At 42.9% G+C, this 23,833-nt stretch overlaps 1 protein-coding gene across 1 annotated transcript; it reads left to right on the forward strand.

The window, feature by feature from the left end:
* The first annotated feature begins 79 nt into the window (after nucleotides 1-79).
* Nucleotides 80-22,468, forward strand: CENPN (centromere protein N). The gene is made up of 11 exons (XM_008689732.2): nucleotides 80-369; nucleotides 4,143-4,323; nucleotides 5,489-5,534; nucleotides 7,927-7,986; nucleotides 8,404-8,480; nucleotides 15,120-15,296; nucleotides 15,640-15,741; nucleotides 17,003-17,066; nucleotides 18,610-18,722; nucleotides 21,461-21,587; nucleotides 21,818-22,468. The coding sequence occupies exons 2-11, from the start codon at nucleotides 4,153-4,155 to the stop codon at nucleotides 21,898-21,900; spliced, it is 1,020 nt and encodes a 339-aa protein (XP_008687954.1). The 5' UTR covers nucleotides 80-369; nucleotides 4,143-4,152; the 3' UTR covers nucleotides 21,901-22,468.
* Nucleotides 22,469-23,833: the final 1,365 nt, after the last annotated feature.

Below are 23,833 nucleotides of genomic sequence, written 5' to 3' on the forward strand. Positions count from 1 at the left end.
GCCGAGCCAACAAGCCAGATTTAGGGGGCTGAGATTAACTGCATTTAACTAATATTCTCCCTAACAAGAGTGATGCGGGGACTCGGCGAGTTTCACTTCTACCGCTCTCCCATGCGGCCCCCTGTGCCCAGGTGACAGTCCAAAGAGAGAGCTCCGGGGGGCGGGGCTGGAGGGCGGCAGGAACTGCAATTGGTGGCTTTGAAGGCGCAGCGGGCGGGAAGAGCTGCTGAGAAGAGACTGCTGGCGATGACGGACTGTGAGAGACCCTCGCGCGGCGTGGGATCGGGCCCTTGAATGTGGCGGGAGCCTTGAGAAAGCCACATCCCAGGCCTGTGGGGCGACTTTTCCGCGACTGCCACACGTCCCAAGGTACGGGCATGGCGCTTGACCTCGGTTAAGAGGTGGGGGGCTACGGTTGAGTCTGGAATGAGAGAGGGCAGTGATGCTTGGACGTAGCGTCACATCCGCCCGTAGTGGGGCGAGGCCTTACCAGGACGTACGTCAGCTCCGGAGTAGCCACCAGTTGTCACGTGACGGGCTACTGTGCTACCCGAGGCTTGGGTTGAGGCTCTGTGGCGAGTTGGGTGTTTTGATTTTTTTTTTTTTTAATCAGGCTTGGCTTCGTTTTCTTTTCTGTCCATGTGCATCTCGTGTTTTTCCTTATGCTCAAGTGGCAGCTCCTTAATGTAAGAGGAGGAGATCTACAGAAAAGTTAGCTAAAAGTGTTCTTTTTTTGTCCTGCGTTCATTCACCAAATGTCTTGAACACCTGATACATGCCAAGCACTGTACTACTAAGAGCTAGAAGTAAGAAGAAATCAGATACTCACGGGGAATCAAAAGTTTACTCAGGGGTTTACCAATCTTACTGGTGAGATTGAGTGCTCTCTTTCTACAAGAAGTCTGTAGAAAGGCATTTTGCAAACTTTACCCAGAATTAAGTATCTTCTGAGGCATTCTAAGAGTGCAGGCTCTCAAAAAAAAAAAAAAAAAAAAAGGCAATCTCTAATACCCTGCTCGATATATGCCCACCTCCCAGTTCAAACCGATGGGGCCCCAGGAGTCTGCATTTTTACAAGCTTACCCACAAATCCAATGTTTTCGATGGGAGGCGTTGGTTTGATACATCACTGGTGGACCCTGATTTTCTCCCCAGGTTTCTTATCTCCCCAGGCACGCTGGTTACAAAGAGTATCTAATTCATTCCACATGTATTTATCATTTAGGGATATAGTCATGAATAGAGCAAACATAGTTCCTACCCTAGTGGCTCAATATTGTAAAGCAATACAGTAATCAATAAGCAAGATAATTTTAGGGGTGCCTGGGTGGCTCAGTCGTTAAGCGTCTGCCTTTGGCTCAGGGCATGATCCCAGGGTCCTGGGATCGAGCCCCACATCAGGCTCCCTGCTCGGCTGGGAGCCTGCTTCTTCCTCTCCCACTCCCCCTGCTTGTGTTCTCTCTCTGACTGGCTGTCTCTCTCTGTGTGTCAAATAAATAAATAAACTCTTTTAAAAAAATAAGCAAGATAATTTTAGATAGTTCTGTAAAGACAATAGGCAATAGAAGGTGCAGAGATACCTTTAGAATGGGTAGTCAAAATAAGTCTCGGACTAGAAGGCATCTAAGCTAAGCTATCAGTTACGAGAACCACACATGTGAATATGTGCAAGAAGAACCTTCTAGGTGGGGGGTAACTCCTGGTACAGTAGCCCTTCTCTGGAAGGATCCTTTTGTACTGGAGGAACTCAAGGCCAATGTAGCTGGAGCTCAGAAAGCCAGGGAGAGAGCGGTAGGAGATGGGGAGGAAGGCAAGAAGCAAACACAGGGCCTTGTAGACCATGGTAAGGGTTTTAGTTTTGACATTAAGAGAGGTTGGTCCTGTATCTGGATAAGAAAACAAATCAGGCTCAATTTTCATGTTCTTAATTCTGTTCTCATGTTCTTAATTCAGTTGTTTTTCTCCTTCTACACAACTGCTGATAGTTTGCTTTATTTTTATTTTAACTGCTGTTTTCACTACCTTCCTAAGATCCTGTTGACTGTCAGTATCTTTTGTGGAAGTGGGCAATGGTAATAGATTATATGCAGGGTTCAACAAACACTCAAACAGTAGAAATAAGTCGCAGCCTGGATTCTTGTAGGGGGTACTTCTCTCTTTGTCCTTGCAAATCTCATAGGCGTGGTGGAAGCAGATGAGATTGACAGATTGACTTGTGCCTCTTTTCTTAAACATGGACACTAACATCTGTATGCTCTTTCTTGCAAGATAGACAGAGAATTTAAATTTAAATTCTGCAGCTATCCTACTTAATCTTCGCTTAGAAGTCACACTTGCTTGCTTTTTGTGTGCCCTATTTTAAAGGGGGCTGGGGGAAGATGCCCCATCAGGGTCCCCAAATGAGGTCAACTGTCATCCTCAGCCCATAGCTTCTGCCCTGAGGAAAGTCATAAAAGGGTTCAGAAACCCTCTTCCCAGTGCCACAGCTATGAGACAGCCACTAAGCTATGCTCCTGAAGATCATTGCCTTTGTCACTTGCTGAAGGAGCCATACCAGATTTGGGGCTCAGGACCTTTGGACTGTTGAAAAATCTCCCCTTCAGGCACCGGGCAGGAAGAGTGAGGTAGCAGCACTCTTTTAATTGGTGATAACTTAAAGAAGAAAGAGACTACAATCCTCTTCACCTCCATCTCTTACTGTGTCTTCTAGACTAAGACATCCCGCTGTTTATTCAGTGCCTCCACTTGGAGTCCAACAATTAACCTTAAAATGTACATATTCGAAATGGAATATCATAAAAAATATTTTTTCTTGAGCTTTCTTCTGCCTATACCTGTAGTCTCCCCCAACTCAGGTAATAACAACTCCATTCTTCCAGCTGCCTGGTACAAACATTGGTATCACCTCTGAGTCCTCTTTCTCTCGTACCCCACCTCTAGTCCATCAGGATATCCTGTGGGCTCTCCCTTAAGAACATATCCAGAATATGACCTCTTCCCACCACCTGTACCTCGATCCACCGTCATCTCTTACCTGCCTTGCTGCAGCCTCCTGGCTGGCCTCCTGCTTCCACCACTGCCCCCAGGACAGTAACCAGACTGATCCCACCTCTTCTCAAAACCTTCCAGTGGCCAGTTTCTGTCAGAGTAGAAGCTATGATCCTTGCAGTGACCCCTGGGCCTCCATGTTCTCTGACCTTATTCCCTCCTCTGTGCCTTCTAACTCTCTCTCCACTCCGGCTTCACTGGAGGCATCCTTCACCCTGTTCCTTGAAAGCCCCAGGGCTTTTGCACTTGCTGTCCCCCCACCAGCTAGCCATGTGGCTCACTCTGTCCTCCAAGTATTGGTTCACATGTCCCCTTCTCTATGAGGCCTGCTCACTCCACCCCCACCTCATTCCCAACCTGCTCCATTTTAACTACTCTTAGTTTCCTAGCTCTGTTTCATTCTCTTCGCAGCATTTTCCACTTTTAACACATTTTATGTTTTTCCTGTTGCCTTTCTCTCCCCACTAGAATGGATGCTCCACACCAGTAGGGACTTTTGTCTTTATGGTTAAAGATGTAACTCCCCAATGTCCACAAAAATCCCTGGCACACACAGGTGCTCAGATTTTTTACATGAATTGGTGCATGAATGAATGATTTTCTTATCATTACCATCAAAAGATCAAAATACTCTAGCCAGTCAAGGAAAAAGAGCACTAATTCTTAAAACCTCCAAAGCATATTTAAGTATACAGCTTAGGGGCGCCTGGGTGGCTCAGCCGTTAAGCGTCTGCCTTCGGCTCAGGTCATGATCACGGTCCTGGGATCGAGCCCTACGTTGGGCTCCCTGCTCAGTGGGGAGCCTTCTTCTCTCCCTGCCTGCCACTCCGCCTGTGCACGCGCTCTCTCTGTCAAATAAATAAAATCTTTTTTTAAAAAATTTAAAAAATAAAAAATAAAAATAAATATACAGCTTAAGGAGAAAATAACTAAATCCTCCTGTTGAAACACTCTTTGCAGAGTGCCTGAAAAAAGGTAAACATTTGGGTGTTTAACCTACAAATCAAAATCCTGGCTAAAAATATGCTGAAGAATTCAATTAAGTTAAACTTTTGTGTTACTACTTTGTTGTGCTGTTTTTGTTTTTATTAAAGTGCCGAAGAGATGGATGAAACTCTTGTCGAGTTTATCAAGAGGACCATCTTGAAAATCCCAATGACTGAAATGATGACAATCCTCAAAGCCTGGAATTTTTTGTCTGAAAAGCAACTACAGACTGTGAACTTCCGGCAGAGGAAGGAATCTCTTGTGCAGGACTTGGTTCTGCTCTGTGAGGTAACAGTGTTCAAAATGATGAACCTTAAGCATCATACTACCGCCTTGGTTTTTTTCTTTCTTCCCTTTTTTGAATCCAAAAGAGATTTGAAGAACCTAATTCTTGATTGGCTTCTTTAACTTCCAGTAGAAGGCTTACAAATCAGTAAGAAAGTGAACACCATGGGAGGAAGTACAATCTGCACAAGTTAAAATAAGGAGCAGTATTCTTTTTTTTACCTATTAGATTGTCAAAGATGAAAAAATACTATTCAGATGGGTTGGTTAAGTTGTATGGAAAGAGACCCCCTCTTTCACGTGTATTTATTAACTTACTTGCTTTTTAATTTAAAATGATTTCAGATTATCAGAAAAGTTGCAAGTGTAGTACAGAACTTTCATATTTATGTACATTCTTCCTTCATTCACTTTTAAACAAATACCGTTTCATGACCCAGCAAATCCACTGTGGGAAATCTATATGAAAGAAATTAATAAACAAGGAGGTATATATAAGTTTTATAATTGATAAGCATTTATATACTTAGGTATAAACATGTAAATATTTATATATAAATAAGGATGTTAAGTAGCCTTGTTTAAAAAACAAAAAATTGGAAACAGCTGTACATAGGAGAAGAGATAATGACACATCCACATACCAAAATATTCTTCAGCCGTTAAAAAGAGTAAACTAGATCTTTATGTACAACACTGAGAAACACTGTATAATAGACATACATGAAAATGTATGTGTGTAGGGCAGTGGTTCTCAACTACGACAGTTTTGCCTCCCAGAGGACACAATGTCTGGAGACGTTTTTGCTTGTCAGAACTGTGGGAATGCTACTGGCTTCTAGTGGGTAGAGGCCAGAATGTTCCTTAACATCTTAGGACAGCCCTCCACCCACAGAATTATCCGACTAAATGTCAGTCTTGCCCAGTTGGGACACCTTGATGTAGAGGAAGTTTAGAAGGATACAGCTGATTTAAGAACAAAACAGGAGTCTGAAGGAGATGAACGAGCTGTAGACTGTGGGAAGAGAGTGGGGAGTGCCTGAACCGAGACACTTGGCAGGAGAGAACAGGCCGGACTCAGTTGCTTTAAGCAACCCTAAAATGTGCTGTAAATGGAGCAGAACCAAACTATTACCACGTTCACTAAATATGTTATCTTCTCTTTCAGGAGAAGCGTGCAAGTGTCCATGACGCAGCCCTTTTAGACATCATTTGTGAGTGTTGGTGCTTTGCGTTTACACTTCCCAGTCCTGCTTCCCTTTTTTTTTTTAAGATTTTATTTATTTATTTGAGAGAGTGAGCAAGCAAGAGAGCGTGAGCAGAGGGAGAAGCAGAGGGAGAGGAAGAAGCAGACTCCCTGCTGAGCAGGGAGCCCGATGCAGGACTCAGTCCCGGCACTCTGGGATCCTGACCTGAACCAAAGGCAGACGCTTCACCAGCTGAGCCCCCAGGCATCCCTGAAGACCCCAGTCCCGTTTCATCAGAGAGGCTGTTTTGTATGTAAGGGCTCAGATTCTTCAGTCAGGCAGACCTAGTTTCAGTCCCTCCTCTGTCACTTACCACTCTCGTGTCCTTGGTCGAGTCCCATCACCTTGCGAGGCTTAGACTCCTCCTAAGTAAAATGGAGAAAACAGCAGTACCTCCTTCACAGGGTGGCCCAGAGGGTTAAATAAAGTAATGCTTGGAAAGCTCTTAGCGAGGTCACTGGCTACAGGAAGCACATAGTAGATATTTGTTAGGCTTCGTTTTGTTATTAACAGAATTTGAAAATACATTTACAAGAATTTGTTCTTATTACAGTGTAGTTTGTTATCTCCCCTTCCCTTTCTCTGGGTTTTTCCCTTTGTGTCCTAGTTTTCTTCTCTGTATTTTTTTTAAGATGTTTACTCTCCTCGTCAGGAGGCAACATAGTAGAGGGTCTAAGAACACAGGCCCCAAGGCCAGATTTCTTGGGTTCAGTTCATGGCTTTCTCATTGTCTCCCTGCGAGTCCTGGGGGGAGGCCGTTGACATCTCTGTGCCTCAGTATCATCACTTGACAAACCCGTATCGTAATGATGATATCACATAAGGTTATGATGAGGATGAAATAAGAGTCCTTGTCAGTTCTTTGAACAAAGCCTGGTATTTACTAACTAATTGTTATCAATTTCTATTGACTGCTTTCTATGATCTGTCTGGTATGTAACAAAAATCAGCTTTATATTCTGCTCCAACTATGAAATAGTGGAATTCATTTATGCATTTGCCTCTGGTTAAGTTGGTCTAATTTTCAGTGATTGGATTCTATCTAGACCAGAAAAGGTGGATCCATATAGCTCCCATTTCTCACAAGTTTGTTCAAATGTTCACTGAGCGCTACTATGTGGCAGGCTGTATGCTAGGTGCTGGTGGCTCAAATAGGTTGATTCACTCTCTCTTAAGTCACAGTCTTATGGAGGAGACAGGTTACTTAATCACACAAATGCCTTCCTGCAGACTGTAGTAGGTGCCGTGAAGGAGAACATAGAGGGGGGTCTGTGAGAGCAGAGTGGGATCTGCCACACTGAGGGTTTAGGGAAGACTTCCTTGAGGACATGAGCTGAGAGCCAAAGGATGAGTGGCATTAACTAGGCATAGGGGAGAAGGGAGGTTAAGGAGCAGGAGGGCAAAGGACACAGCACTGGAAGTCTTGGAGCAGGCGGGTTAACTAGAGGAGTGGAGAGAAGGCGGGAAATGGGAGCTCAGTGATGCGGAGGGGTCAAACCAAAGGAGGCATAGGTAGGCAGATGATACAGAGACTTAAAGGCCACTCGAAGGATTTCAGTCTTTATTCTAAGAATAATGCAAAGCCTTCTGAAGATTATGAGCAAGAAAGAATCAGGTTCTTGTTTTTTCAAAACTTACTGGTTACAATGCAGAGACAGACCCGGGAGGATGGGAGAGACCTACACTAGTCTGTTGGAACATCCAAGCAAGAGAGGAATGTAGCCCTGGTGAGACGAAAGGGGGAGGGAATGCAGAGAAGTGAGCAGGGCCAGGAAATACAACGATTAAAGTGGACCAGTCTTGCTCGTGGCTTGGTTATGTGGAGGGAGTGGGAAGAGTATGCGTGGCTCCAGTAGTGGTAAGTACTACAAGGGAAAGCAAAGCGTGGTGGAGGGCGGGTGCGTTTGGGCAGGGGCTCGGGTCAGGCCGCTCTGCATAGGTGACCTCTCAGTAGAGACCAGAATGAGGTGCACCACCAGCTAGGAGAAGAGGGCTCCCGCCAAAGGGAACAGCCAGTGCCAAGACCAGTCATGGGGAGCACGGCATCCCTGGCTGGGTGAGTGCCACGTTCTGTGGAGTAGACTCACGTGGAAAGAGAAGAAATGGTCAAAGTATGAGTAAATGCCAAATCTCTACTATATCAAGTAATTCTTCACAATTTTATTTAGTTGTCTGGAGAAAATTTAATCCATATGAAAGTTATATTTTGACTAAAAATGTGTATGATCTAATTTGTAAATTACTATTATTTTCTCTGGTGTCATATTATGTTAAATACATATTTAAAATATGTATTTATAAGCACATTACTTGGGAGTTCTAGGATATAATAGTAATAAGCTCTTCTTCCCTGTCTCAGATACTCAATTTCATCGGCACCAGAAAGTTTGGGATGTTTTTCAGATGAGTAAAGAACCAGGTAATGTTTTCCATTTTAAAAAAAAATTTTTAGTAATCTCTATACCCAACATGGGGCTTGAACTCACAACCACGAGATCAAAAGTCACATGTTTTTCCAACTGAGCCAGCCAGGCACCCCAATGTTTTCCCTTTTAAATTGAACATTTACATGTGATATCTTGGAAATTTTAAAATGAATAGCGATATGTTCCTCTTAAATTTCTCTTCTTTCAAAATGAGTAATTTCAAAATTACTCTTTTGTGGGCATAACAAGAAATATATTTGGTGATGCTGTGTCTGGCGTAGATTGGTATGATTTGATCATTGTAGCTCTTTGAGGTTATGCAAAATGCTTACCTTCAGAGTCTTTGCAGATGTATTTCTTGAACATTGTAGCTCCCTTGATTTGTCTTTTTTTTCTTTTCACTTTGACAGGTGACGACATTGACCTTTTTGATATGGAACAATTCAAAAGTTCATTTGTGAAAATTCTTCAGAGAGCATTAAAAAATGTAAGAACAAAATTTATCTGAATTTCCGTGAAATTCAATTTCAAGGCATCTGTGCAATTAAAACTTGCTCCTACCATGGTTTTTTTTTTATTTGTAAGAATTTTAATTAGTAATATTCCTTACTATTCTAGGCCAGATCACAGACAAATCCTACTTAATTATGAAAACTTTCCTCTCCCCTCACCTGTCAATTCAGGGCCAAATGCTTCTTTCTCAAGAGGAGCGCTGGGCAGTAGAACCCTCCACGGTGACGGAGATGTTCTACATCCACACTGTCTGGTATACTAGCTAACAACCACACGTGGCTGCAGTGCACTTGACATGTGGCCAGTGTGACCGACGAACTAGAATGGTTCTAGAATCGGGCACTAGCCATGGGTGGTGAGTGGCTGTAGGATTGGTCAGCATAGCAATAGAGCAGGCCTAGAATCTTCAGCTGCCGTTTCACTTTCACAAGTACCACCGAGTATCTTTTTTTACCACCGAGTATCTTTTTTTTTTCTTTTGAGAGAGAGCAAGGGGAGGAGGAGAGGGAATCTTAAGCAGCCTCCACGCCCAGCACGGAGCCCGACATAGGGCTCAATCCCACAACCCTGAGACATGACCTGAGCCGACATCAAGAGTCATACACTTAACTGACTGAGCCACCCAGGTGTCCCACCACCAAACATCTTATTGTAGGTTCAGGCAATCTTTTTTTTTTTTTTTTTTTTTTTTAACAGCCTCCCTTACTGCATTCTCTTCCCACCCTGGTCTGCCTTAGTCCTCCTTGCAAAGGAAGACATTCCCAAAAACCTGTCACGGTCACCGTACTCTGGCCGTCCTCTCCAGAATAGTAATGTTCTCTCCCCATACACAAACTCCCTGACCTGGTCTTTCCGTCTCCTCAGCTCACCTCTGTGACTTCTGCCATACTTCTACCCAAGCGTATTCTCTCATCTCCTCTCTCACAGTGCCCCTTCTGTGTGAGGTTGGAATCCGTCCCTTGCATCCTCTTAAGGCCCCTGCTTTGCTGTTCTCTGTTCTATGTCACACTCGTAGTCTCTTCTCTACTGCTTATAAACATGCTCAGGTCTCAGTGGAAGGACGTCCACTCCCCGTGCTCATCCTCAAGCTCTGTTTATTCTACTGCAGCACTTTTGTGGGGAAATATTCTTTTCTTGTTCCTGACGTGTCCATTGGTACAATGACGCTGGCCCCTCTTCACTGTCCCCTTCGCCTTTCCCTGGCAGGAGCACTGACTTCGCGTGAATAAGAGCAGCTGTGCCCACAGGGGCACCTATCCTGGTCTGTTCCTCCAGGGCCGGCTCTGCAAGGGAGGCTACCTGGAGTCATTCTGCCAGTGACCATGTGGGCAACTCTGCCTGACTCTGGATTTTGTTATCTGGAGGGCCACTTGCCTGCAGATAGGAGCCAGTCACCAGTTTCTTGGTAATATGTGTTGGCCTCCGCCTACCAATTCTTTCACCTTATTTCTCAGTTGGTCCAGAAGGACAGGAAAAAGGGGTGGTATTTATTGGCCCCCTCAAAAACCTTTTCAAAAAGGCCCTTTGAAAGGGTAATGCATCTTTGCCAGCTTTGTGGTTAAGCCCCTTGCATTCAGACTACAGCTCTCGCCTCCATATTGAAACTGAATTTTGAAAGGCCGTGGTTCTCATGTGATCCCCAAACCAGCAGCATCAACATCACCTGGGAACATATTAGGCAAATACTTGGGCTCCATCAGACATGGTAGGGGTGGGCCAAAGCCCTCCAGGTGATACTAATGCCCAGTCCAGTGTGAGAGCCTCCCTGTTCAGGGCCACCAGTGATATCACCAATCCCATGGCTGGTTCTCTTTCACCAGAAATGCCAATTGCAAACACCTGTGTGTGCCAGGCCCTGGGCTGAGCCCTTGCCGGTCACTAACTCACTGCCCTGTCCTGATGAAGCAAGGTGGGTCCCACAGTGGCAAGCATCAGAGCCAGGGTTGAAATCCAGGCAGGTGGCTTTGAGCTCGTGCTCTTTACACCTGCACTGAAAGGCTCTCACAGCTCAGCCTCTGCCATGCGCCAGACCTACAACATCCATTTCTCGTGCTCAGGAGGGTCATGCTGTCAGAGAATTGGCAGTCCGACCCTCTTGATCCTGAATCTCTGTCTTCTCCTGGTTGTCTTCTGCCCACCCTAAACTGCTCTTCATCATCTCCATGACTAACTCCTTTCCTTTCCTTCTGCCCTTTGCTAGAGCGTCCCCCAGGGTTCTGCACCCAGCCTTCCCCCGGTGAGTTTCTGGGAATGACTTTAGTGGGAGAGACGAGGGAGATAGAGATAGAGTTGTTCACCACTTCCTTTCAGAAGTGAATGAGTTGTCCCAACACCATTGTTGACTAATTTACCTTTTTCTACTCGTTTATCATCATTGGATTCCTCTGATTCGTTCATGCTTTTAGAGTCTGTGTTCTACTCCTGATCTCTTTCTCCTCATGCACTCCTGGATCCACTGCCTGCCCCTCGGGCATTACCACCTGTACTCCACACTCCAGCTGAACTGAACCAATCCTTAAGTTCTTGAACTTGCCATAGGCTGTTCCCTCTCCTTGGAACAACCTCCAGCAGCTGGCCTTTGCACAGCTCATTCCTCCCTCTCCCTCTGGCCTCTGCTTAACTAGTGCTCCCTCAGGGAGTGTCCCTGACCCACCCCAGATGGCGGTTCCCCCATCACCATACTCCTCCCACTTCCTGCTGTAATTGTCAGTCTTCCTCCAGACCCGTAGTCTCCCTGAGAGGAAACCGACCATCCTGCTCCCCTCTGACACGGGCAAGGGCCGAACAAATGCTGGGGGTGAATGGATTGGGCACGTTCTTTGCAAACTCCTCATTCCTTTAATTGCTGTAGTTTGTAAAATATTTTAATAACCATTAAGGCAAGGCAACCCTGTCCCTACCCCCAATTACTCTTCTTGACCAAAAATGTCCTGACTATTCTTCAAGATGAACCTTAGAATCATTTTATCAGGTTTACAAAACAAAACAAAATCTTCATCATTTTGAGTGGGGGGTCCACTTTAATCTATAAACTAATTCAAGGGTAATTGTGAGCCAAGAGAAGGTATGTCTCTTTTTTTGTTTTTTTTTTTTCTCTTTTGTGAATAAGCACTCTTTGCTACTCTGTTCCTAAGTTGTTATTTTTTATTATATTATTTGAAAAATATTCTTACCATGAAATTTTCAGACATAAAAGGAGAGTCCCATCTGCACTGTGGTATGGCATGTGCACCTGCTATTCTTTAAACAAAGAGCCTCACTGGAACAGAATCCCAAGCCAGCTGTCCATAAATGGGAATATGTGGTCTGGACCCTTCTGGAAGCAGCCTTTTTATGAAGCTGAACATGACTAGCTAACTCCTCTTGAGAAACACTTGCAACAGTATCCCTGCCCTGTTCGCTCCACACTAGAAGCCTAGAGAGAGCTGCCCTCAGCTGCACTTCAGAGCTTGTCTGTGTCCTTCCCTTTCAGTGCCCTCTTCCCCCATGACAGTCTTCCCTGCCCTTCTTTCCAACGCCAGGAACTTCTGATGTCTGAACCCCACGCCTCCTGCCCCAGCCATTCCAGGAGAAGAGTGAAATGCTCCATACTTCAATGGCCACATATTTCAGTTGTGAGATTTCTTCTTTTATCACTGCTGTGTTCCAAAAGCTTTTGCCTCCTGAATGAATTTCAGGCAGACTAGTGGGAAAGGCTGGGAGAACAAAGGAGCTTTTTTATCGGTCACATCTTTCTGCTTGAAAGGCCAGCAAACGCCCTCCACCCTGTGTCTTCTCCGTCCCCCCTGCTCCGAGCTGGTCCACATATGCTAACCCCGTTCCTCAATCGACCAAGGACTCCCAGCTCAACTTCACTTTCCTCCTCATAACTAGCAGCTGACTAACCCCACTTTCCCAAAGGCTGATGATGGTGATGTCATGCCCCATAGAGTCTCCCAGACTGAAAAGTAACTTGCCTGCTGCTGTAGGACAGACGTCTTAAACTTTCTGTGCCAATATCCCTTTTGCTGTTAGTGAAACTTACAGACCACTTCTTAGAAAATTATTTTTAAATGCTATAATAAGATACATAAAACTATAAGGAAAACCAACCATGTTAAAATACCATTATTAAGATATTAAAATAATAAGTTGTGCTACATCATGTGCTTCTTTAGTAACTTGGTAAATCATCTCACAGTAGGTCTAAAAACAACTACTTGCAAAGTAGTGATGGGGGTAAATGATATTTTTGAGGCAGGTGCAAAAATTGTAATGCATTAAGAAAATATTTGGGATTTCTACAGACAGCAAAGTAACAGGTCCTAACATTCTACCATTGCCTGCCTTCACAACTGAAGGAGATGCTCAATTTCAGTTAGTTCGTAGACACCCTGAATTCTAACCAGGGACTTCAGGTTAAGAACTTCCTGCCCTTGAACCAATTGGGTAGAGAAGCTGTTATGACAGGGAACTGAGAGCCTAACTGGGGAGCGATGGGTGGAGCCTGTGCCACAGAGGGTCTGATCCAGAGCCTTTGAGAGTGTGTGTGTCTCTGTATCCAAGAGAGAGAAAGAGAGAGAGAGATGAACTGTATATCTTACCAGGTAAAACTATTCAAAATACAGTGTTCTTGGAAAACTTATAGAGAAAGAAAAGACAAACTAAAAAATATGTTTCAATTGTGAAAAGGTAGCACATTTACTCTCCTTTTTATACCTGCATATCATGTAGTATAATAATGGTCATTTGTACTAAGTATATGAATATAGTTAAATATGTAGCAATTCTATGTGTTGTAAGCTTCATTTGATTCACGCGCTAAACTTGTTTGTGATATGTTCAGTAGCTTGTGGATCATGGCCAGTTATAACCAGTTTATGGCCTGACTACCCTGGCCAGCAGGACAGTCCCAGGTTAGCCAAACCACTTAGGACCCTTGGCTGGACTAGTGTCCCAGTTAAGCTTGAACAATATTTATCTGAGCTATCCTCAATGAAAAACGTTTTCTCCTGGCTACTGAAGGATGATATCTGTTAAGGTAGCTTCTTGGGAAAACAGTAAAGGTCTGCATTTGGGCCCTACCTCTTCGGGTATCTGAATATCATCTTTACTAGAAGAATGTGAGACAAAACATCTGAAAGCCATCTGGGCCAGGATTATACTGATTCTGTGAATATCTTTTTCTCTTAGCCCATTGATTTTTTATTTAACATTTTTGGATCATAGGCCCTTATGAAAATTTTGATAAGTGATAAGAAAGTGTACACTTAGACATGTGTGCCCGAGTCTGCATCCAAGATAAGGACACAGAGCTCTTTAAGCTTCTCCACAAGGCTTTACTTCAGTTATCCTCATTCTGGGCTGGAGAGATTACCTGAATACGTTGAGTGCAACCAATTTTCTCCCTCTGGTAAAAATGTACCCTCCATATACTGCATTCAGTCTCGATTTCACAGGCTTTGCTTTTGTAATGTGACACAAAGAGGCTCTTCAGAATCAGACCTGCCCTCTTCCATTCAAGCTGACAGAGGTCCACTGGGCGCCTGTTGGGGACAAGCGCTGTGCTGCTCACTTGGGAAGGTCAGACAGCTCCGCGCACTCCACACGCTCCGCACAGTCTGCACCCCAGACCGGGGAGGGTTCCTTGTCTCATGCACTAAGGGGATATGAGAAAGCAGCCAGATAAAGAGTGGGCAGAGTCGGAATAACTGGCTGCTTTGCTAATGCCAGCAGCCACATTGCAGCCAGCTTTTTCCAGAGTAGGATACAAGAGGGAGGAAGTAAGATGTGGGGAAGCCAAGTGCACCTCTCTCGGATGCCGCCTGTCTGGGGTCTGACTTCCTAAGGGAAGCGGAATCAAGGGGGAGCTAAGAATCTAGGAACAGGCTATTAAATTCCACTGGCAATCACAATTAGAAGTTGAGAAAGATCTGTGTTTTATCCACGAAATGGAAATGAAATAGAATTTTCTATTTCTTGCCACGTTACTTTAGAGTAATTGTTAGCATCTGAGCTAAATGCATACAAGCATTAGGATTCATATATTTGAGCCCATTACTACATAGAAATCGTACTATCAAACTTTATAGTGCACACTAGGTCTGTGTTTGATGCTGAGAAGTCCTCCTTATTAAACAAGTATGGCATTTGTAAGGCTGCCTTATTTCATAAATTCTTACATGTCAGGGAGCAGTTTTTTAGAGACAAGCCCAAGAAATTGTTGAAAAATTGTGATACCCTAATTGTACGATTTAAAATTTGTTTTCCTTCCCAAAGACTTTGCAAGGTATAAATGTATCTTTCCAAAGCACCATAAAATCTTTCCCCAAAGATCCCCCAAACACTGTCATGAAGAGCAGAGAAGACTGCTGGATCTCAGCTTGTGTGCAAGGTTACAGTGACATCCTTCACCCCTAAGAGCACTTGCTGGTGCCACAGACTTTTTTTTAATGTGACTTTTTTTCTCTTTAAGTAATCTCTACACCCTACGTGGGGCTCAAACTCCCAACCCTGAGATCGAGAGTCACATGCCCTACCGACTGAGCCAGCCAAGCCCCCTGGTGCCACAGATTTTGATTAGGAAACTTAACTCTTTTTGTTGTTGTTGTTGTTGTTGTTGTTGTTGTTGAAGGTGACGGTCAGCTTCAGAGATGCTGAGGAGAATGCAGTATGGATTCGAATTGCCTGGGGAACACAGTACAGAAAGCCAAACCAGTACAAACCTATTTACGTGGTGTACTACTCCCAGACTCCCTACGCCTTCACTTCCTCCTGCCAGCTAAAGAGCAATATACCCCTTCTGGGTCAGGTATGGAACAATTACTATGAGCCACAGTATTTTTACTGCTCTTATCTCAGGGGTCTGCGTGGGGTTAAACTGCTCAATAAGCATTTTATATAAAATGCCCCATGTAATTCTTGATTTCCTAAAATAAGGAGCAGAAGGTGTTCTACAAGTGGGAGCATGGCACAAGCATTGGTTTGGAGCTCTCTGTTACTGTCTTTTCATCTAGAAGTAATGTATGCTTAATGCAAAAATTCAACCAAATATTATATATATTATAAATACCGGGCGATAAACATGGTAATCCTAATAAATACCGGGCGATAAACATGGTAATCCTAATAGTCTTGCGAATTTTCACTTCCAGGCACTGACAGTTGCTAGCAAGCACCATAAGATTGTGAAAATGGACCTCAGAAGCCGGTATCTGGACTCTCTGAAGGCTATTGTTTTTAAACAGTATAATCGGGTGAGCCCCTCAGTGACTCTCTTTCAAGTTACATCTCCATGTTCTCGTTCACACGTGACTCAGAAGCATCTGAGCAGGTGGGAAAGTCCACCTCAAACAGAAGGAGATCATTTCAGATATTACTGAAGTGGAGAAGGCTTTCAGTTGGTTCACATGAAGGGAAAGCACAGTGCCTCACTTTCCTCTTGTTACAATGGCATTGTGTTTCATACTGTTCACTACTCATTAGAGTTTATGTTACAGATCGCAGTTTCCAAATCAGCTATTCCAATTAGAATGTATTTTATCCTTACCGTTACTTGACACTGTCTTTCAGAGCTAATTATATTAATCTATTATTCAAGAGAGAAGTAGAATTCATTTTTGTCCCATCAGTCAGGCAGGTGATGCCGGAGTTAGAAGGAAAGGAGAAAACATTGGTTTATTATTAAGTCCCACAATTTATTTGTTTGTTAGAATTATTTGAATGCATTGTTTCCTTTAATGATAAGAAGAGATCTGGCCTTACTCACAGACTCAGGGTTATTTTTTCCTCTGCATGGCAACAGTGTGCTCTTATGTTTAGACTCCTGTAGGTGGATTGTTAATGATCTGTGTATAACTTTGAGCCCTTAGACATGTTACACTTATGTATTTTCATCTGTTCTAAGTAGAAAGAAGTGATGGCTCTCTGCAAGCCACTCTTTAAGGAAAAAAATCTAACATTGAGTTAGTGGTTTTCTCCCACAGCAACCCGCTCCCCTCTTACCCACCACCCTTCCACCCGTTCTGCTATGATTTGCATTCCTAGCATAATTCACACTGTCAAACACTTAATTATAAAACATTGGCTGCAAAGGGAAAAAGGATTGAGAGATTGACTTCAGTAGGAAAGTGATTTTTCCAAAACAAGCGTCCGCGAGTATTTCACAGTGATGAAGACATAACTATAAAGCGAAGCATCACATTGCAAATCCTGCCTGGGATTCCTCTAGCTTTTGCACTCACCACCCATGCTTCATCCAGATCCATTTCAATGCTAACAAAGTACAGAGCTCATTCAAAACAGACATGTTGCTGGCCCAGCAGTCCCTGCCAGTCTCCTGCTCTGAGAGAAATGCTTACCTCAGTCTGCATGTGGCCTCAAATCTCTTTTTGTTGAAAAAAATAAAGATAAGATTCAACACACTGTTACGTATTAAAACCATTTATTACTTATATTTCAAGATGTTAAAATTAGGAAAAGATTCACTTTTTTTCTTCCTTTCCTTCTTTTTTTTAGACCTTCGAAACTCACAACTCCACTACACCTCTGCAGGAAAGAACTCTGGAGCTGGATATACACAGTATGTGTGTTTTAAGATAAAATCGAAATTTGGAAGCACTTCGTCCCTTTTTAGATTTCTGTCACTCGGTTAAACATTCAATCACCAGGAGCTGGATTCAGAACTATCTACTGCTTTCAGAAAAATTGAAAATTAACTTTCTGTTGAAAAGAGAAACTAAGGGATGCCTGGATGGCTCAGTCAGTTAAGCAGCTGCCTTCGGCTCAGGTCATGATCCCGGGGTCCTGGGATCAAGCCCCACAAGGGCTTCCTGCTACCTCTTCCTCTGCCCCTCCTCCCACTCATGCTCTCTCTCTCTCACAGACTTTATCTCTCTACTAAAATCCTTTTTTTAAAGATTTATTTATTTATTTATTTATTTGTCAGGCTGAGAGAGAGGGGGAGAGAGAGTGTGTGAGCACAAGCAGGGGGAACAGCAGGCAGAGGGAGCAGCAGGCCCCCACTGAGCAAGGAAACTAACCAGGACTCAATCCCAGGGCCCTGGGATCATGACCTGAGCCAAAGGCAGACTCTTAACCGACTGAGCCACCCAGGTGTCCCTCTCTCAAATAAAATCTTAAATTAAAAAAAATATAAATAAATAAATAAATAAATAAATAAATAAATAAATAAATAAATAATTTTTAAGAAAAGGAAAACTAAGCTACCGTAGGTTCCTTTTAGAATTTACTAGAACATCAAGTAATAACGCTTAAAAACAAAAATTAATAGTCAAGCATTTCTGGTGTGCTGAGCATCACACTCAGTTGCTTATAGGTATCACTCTCTTCACGTTCATAGTAGTCCCCTGAACAATCCCTGTTCATCAGGTAGCTGGGTTTCAGAAGGGTTAGTAGCTCGCTAGGCAAACTTACACAGCTAGGAATCACCAAAGCCAGGGGTGGCATCCAAATCCGTGTAGGTCTGGAGCCCTGGCTCCGAACGTGCTGGATACACTGCTTCTTTAATCAGAGTTGTGACTGTTGCTCCTCCCAGATGGCAGGAGTCTGTCCATGGAAAACCCAGGAGAAGAGAGTAAGAAACTACAACAGTGGACCAGAAAGTTGAGAAGAGTGGTGGGGTACAATCTAGATTTCTAGAAATGAACATTTTCCTATCTCTCAGCAGTGATTTGGCAATCAAATGAAATGGTACAGCAATTAGGAATAAACATTTTTGTGACTTTGTGCGCTGGCATAAGAACTGCCATTGATTTCATATTAGGTGAAGAAAGCAGAATACAAATTTGTGTGTATTTTACAATCGCCGTTTAGAAAATACACATCTTTCTATTCATGAAGAAAAAGACTAGACAGAAATATACTAAAATGTTAACAGTGCTTTCCCTTCGTTGGTAGAATTATGGGGGGGGGGGGTATTTTATTTACCAGCCTGCATTTTGCAACTTTCCTATAACAAGGAATTACTGCAGTCAAGAGAAGAAACAGTAAACGTTATTTTTAAATGACGCGAGCAACTTGAAAGGTTAGGAATGAAAGGAGGATACTTAATGGATGAAATATATTTCTAATATCTGTTGTCTTTTGAAATCTTCCGTATATAGTGGATTCACGGATCATTCATGAAAACAGAGTAGAAAAAGAGAGAGTCCAGAGAGTGACTCAAGAAACTTTTGGAGACTATCCCCAACCAAGACTAGAATTCGCACAGTATAAGGTGGGACGTTGCTTTAAACATGAACTATGAGTTATCCATGTGTTTTTAAAAGAACAAAAACTTTAAGTGGAAAACGATGATAAGAAACTTTCTTTTCCTTTATCACTTTTCTTCTTCTTTTAATTCCTCTTCTAATTATTGAGTAGAGCTGACACACGATGTTACAGCAGTTTCAGGCGTCCAGCAAGTCTGTATGTTACTCAGCGCTCACCATGATAAGCGTAGTCAGTATCACTTTGAATTTGTATGATGAATTTACGAGTTAGAATAGACTTCTTCATCGTATTTATTAAGTGCCTCTGTTAGCAAAGGAGACTTTTAGAAATTAGGACTTTGCCTTTTTATTTCATCTTACATACTAATTTAGTTATGCGGAACTAGACACCGTCTGTATTTTTGAGGGGAGAAAATTGTAGGCTGTACCTTTCTAGCCCATCCGTACATAGAGCAACACGTACACATAGTTAGTGCTCATAAATACTCGTTGAATAAAAGAGTGACTGAATAAATAAGTCATGACATAGCCCAGCTGGCATCACAGGAGAAGAACCAGTAGCCTAGTCAATACTGCAAACCTAGCTCATTTCAGAAGTGTGCCACTACCCACCAGGAAGGCCAGCTTGGGGGCAAAGCCCAGTGTCCCCATTAGAAGAATTCAAGGTTTATATCATGATTGCCCTAATCTAATACTTGCGCTCATATTCCTAACACCCTCCCCCACCTAGTTAAATCCTTTCTGCTTAGCACCCCCCACAGCCATGGGCAATGCTTTAAATCCACCATTGATCTGATCACTCAGGCCCAGCACCTGTTTTCTTTGATTTGTTTTTTTTAGTGGGAAAAGCTGACTGATATCTTTCACTTTGGGCTCCCTACATGACAGCTTTAACCCAGTTCCTCTGAACAGCCCATACTCTAAGACACTGGTTCCCGAATGTGGTCTCTGGACCCACCATATCAGCATCACTTGATAATGGGTAAGAAATGCAGATTCTTGGCCCCGCTGTGGTCCTATTGGATCAGGGACCCTGGAGGGGAGACCCAACCCTCTGTTCTTACAAGCCCTCTGGCTGATTCTGCCCACTAAAGAGAACCACTGATTGGGAATAAGTAAGAATCCACAAATCTGCCTGTATATACAGTTTAGAATATCTCTATTCTGTAATCGAGGTACACATTGATTCATACCTTCTATTAATATTCCCTACCTTTTCTATTTTGAAAAATGTCAAACCCTCAGAACACTTGCAAGGATATTACAATGAACGCCCATTTCCCCTTTGCTTCAATTTACCAATTGTTAATATTTTGCCACATTTACATTTGTTGATTTATTCTGAACTGTTTGAGGTAGCCACAGACATTATTCACCCTCTAAATATTCAGCACACTACCTCTAAATTTTAAGAGTCACTTTAAGTAAAAAAAAAAAATTGAAATTAGAATCTAAGACTCAAGTACCTATTGAAGCAGCAGACTTGGATATTTGGTGATATTAAAGGATTGGTAGATTGTTACTGATTTTTTTAGGTATGGTAAGGTTATGGGGGTAAAGTTTTTAAAAAGAGTCCTTAGGGGCGCCTGGGTGGCACAGCGGTTGAACGTCTGCCTTTGGCTCAGGGCGTGATCCCGGCGTTCTGGGATCGAGCCCCACATCGGGCTCCTCCGCTATGAGCCTGCTTCTTCCTCTCGCGCTCCCCCTGCTTGTGTTCCCTCTCTCGCTGGCTGTCTCTCTCTCTGTCAAATAAATAAATAAAATCTTAAAAAAAATAAAAATAAAAATAGTCCTTAGATCTGTTTTAGATACATACTGAAATATTCACAATTGGAATAGCATCATGTCTTGGATTTACTCCAGAATAATCCAGTGACAGTGGTCAGTAAGGAACAGAGAGGGGGGGATCATAGATAAAACAAGACTAGCCGTGAATTGATAATGGTTTCAGCTGGGGGATGTGCACACGGACACTCATTATACTGTGCTCCTTACTTTTGTGTACTTTTGAAATCTTCCATAATAAGGTAAAAAGAAATCACGGTAGTGACTCAAAAGACATGACATTTTTACATCAAAATGACAGATTACAACGGATAGTGCTAATTTGCCATTAAGAATGCAAATGGGATGTGATGAGCACTTGAGTGTTGTGCACAAGTGATAAATTGTTGAACAGTACATCTGAAACTAAGTGTGTAGTATATGTTGGCTAATTGAATTTAATTTAAAAAAAAAAGAATGCAAACTAGGGAGCGCCTGGGTGGCTCAGTCGGTTAGGCGTCTGCCTTTGGCTGAGGTCGTGATCCCAGGGTCCTGAGACCAAGCCCCACATGTGCCTGGCATGTCAGGCTCCCTGCTCAGCGAGGAGTCTGCTTCTCCCTCTCCCTCTGCCCCTCGCCCCTTTCATGCTTGCACTTTCTCTCTCGCAAATAAATGAATAAAATCTTAAAAAAAAAAAAAAAAAAGAGAATGCAAAGTAAATGCTCAGATAAAGGTCACCTGAGGGTTGAACTCACCTCCCAGGTCCCTGTGTGTCAGGCAGCAAGGCGTTTTGTGTGTTACCATTTGACACGCTGGTTGCCCTCTATGTTTGCAGTTAGCAAATTAAATGGCTCACACCCCCCTTAATCCCTGTATTTCTTGATGACAAGAAGTAACGAAATGCATAACCTGGTTTCATTATAGTTTACCATCCCCGCTGACTTATTTAGTAGTTATTTGTAAATGTGTTTGTTGACAGCTTGAAACGAAATTCAAAAGTGACTTCAATGGAGACATCTTGGCGGAGAGAAAAGAGCCCCTCCGGTGCCTAATAAAGTTCTCCAGTCCGCATCTCCTGGAAGCACTGAAAGCCTTAGCACCAGCTGGTAAGTAGTCAGCTTATCTTACAGGCGGGAAGAATTAACGACACACTACATTCGATCCTCTCTTTTTGCTGGCTAATTACCTCTGAGCTTTCTCATGGCTCAGTCTGCTATCCCCTCATACCCTATTTTGCATGTTCTGCTTCTGCACCTCATGGGGGTCCAGGATCCACCCTCGAATCTCGGCCATTGTTAAACTGACTGACTTTCTTTTCTTTTCTTTTTAATTTCAGGTATTGCAGATGCACCACTTTCTCCGTTGCTTACTTGCATACCCAATAAGGGAATGAATTATTTTAAAATTAGAGATAAATGAGATGTATGCGGTTTTGTAAGCACAGCATCTCTTTGACTCTTGCCTATGCATTTCAGTCAACAGCTAGCCAGATAGCTTCTGTTTTGAACTTGTGTTTTTAGAAATTAATTCTGGATATTGATAGTTCAGAAACATTCACTATAATTGTTGGGACTGATTCTTTCCTTCTCCACTGTGTACCTCTCTCCGCCATATCCTGCAAAGCATAGCAATTGTGGGCCTTTCAAAAGTGACAACATGTCCTTTTTCTCACTGCTTTCTCCTCCATCCTGGAGAGACCAGGTTCTAATTGCTTGTTTCCAAGGATTTTGTCTGAAGCCTTGGACCCTGGAAAGTAGCAGCGAGAAACTATCCTCAACTCAAAACTTTCTAGGAAGATCATAAAATCAGTCTAGTCAAAGGGTAGAGTTGGGTCCATGATGTTATTGCAGGAGGTAGCATATCAGATGATTCAGTAATATAAAATAATAGTTTCATTGTAAATATGATACTTTTCATAATCTGTTTTATCATACATTCAGACTCACCACACTATACTGATTTGTGAATAAAGATTGGAAAACTGGCATATCAGTTACTTTTGATGGAAATTGTTCAATGATCATCACTAAATAGCATGTCCTTTTTTAATAACATTTCAAAATATAGTCCCTCTTTTGTTCCACAAAGGATTTGGGGTATAAAAACATATATTACAATGATGATAAAATGAAAAGGTGAGGCCCTCTGGGCAAATAGGAAAGCAAACAAAAAGCAAGGAGGACAGAATAAAGCCAAAGACAAAATAGCCATGTGACAAGATACAGGGGCCTCCAGCTGCTGGAACGTTGGACAATTAGAATGAAGTCAGCCAGTGGTCAAAGCAGAAAAGAAAACACCAATTTGTGAATGAAGATATTTAAAAACTGGTACATTGGTTACTTTTGATGAAAATCAAAAACAGCAGATGACTGGATTAAGAAGTTGTGGTCCATATATACAATGGAATATTACTCAGCAATCAGAAAGAACGAGTTCTCAACATTTGCTACAACATGGACGGCACTGGAGGAGATAATGCTTAGTGAAATAAGTCAAGCAGAGAAAGACAACTATCATATGATTTCTCTCATCTATGGAACATAAGAACTAGAATGATCAGTAGGGGAAGAAAGGGATAAAGAAAGGGGGGGTAATCAGAAGGGGGAATGAAACATGAGAGACTATGGACTATGAGAAACAAACTGAGGGCTACAGAGGGGAGGGGGGTGGGGGAATGGGATAGACCGGTGATGGGTAGTAAGGAGGGCACATATTGCATGGTGCACTGGGTGTTATACACAACTAATGAATCATCGAGCCTTACATCGAAAACCGGGGATGTACTGTATGGTGACTAACATAATATAATAAAAAATCATTATTAAAAAAAAAGAATCAAAAACAGGCTTAATATACAGATATATAAATACAATCAGAGGAGGAGGGCTGAACAATGCTTTATAATGTAATGGTATTGTCTACAGATGACAGATATGTGAAAAATATGTTTTTAAACATAATTAGCAAATGGCATAGACACTTCCATTATCTCAGAGTGAGGCACTGAGTCTGTCTGGGCTCAATTATGCTAATTTCCTTGAAGGCATGCACATGGTATCGAGCATCTGTCCCTATGTGCACACAGGTGGCAGGCACTTTCGCTCGGTGCCTGAATGCCTCTGTTACGCCTGCACAGAGGCCCTGCAGGTTCCCAGATGGATTCTCACAGGCTCACAGCCCTCCTTGGTGCTTGGCAGTGACGTGCAATCGGAGCCTGAACAAGGAAGACACTCATGATATTATCCAGCCTATAGTGGAATCACTTGAGGCCGTACCCTATGGCCCTCCCAGACAGAGGCACCTACTTAAGGAAATGAGAATACTTGGAACTCATTATCTCTTATGTACTTGA

This window comes from Ursus maritimus, unplaced genomic scaffold, assembly GCF_017311325.1.
Source record: "Ursus maritimus isolate PB19 unplaced genomic scaffold, ASM1731132v1 scaffold_19, whole genome shotgun sequence".
In the NCBI taxonomy this organism is placed as follows: Eukaryota; Metazoa; Chordata; class Mammalia; order Carnivora; family Ursidae; genus Ursus; species Ursus maritimus.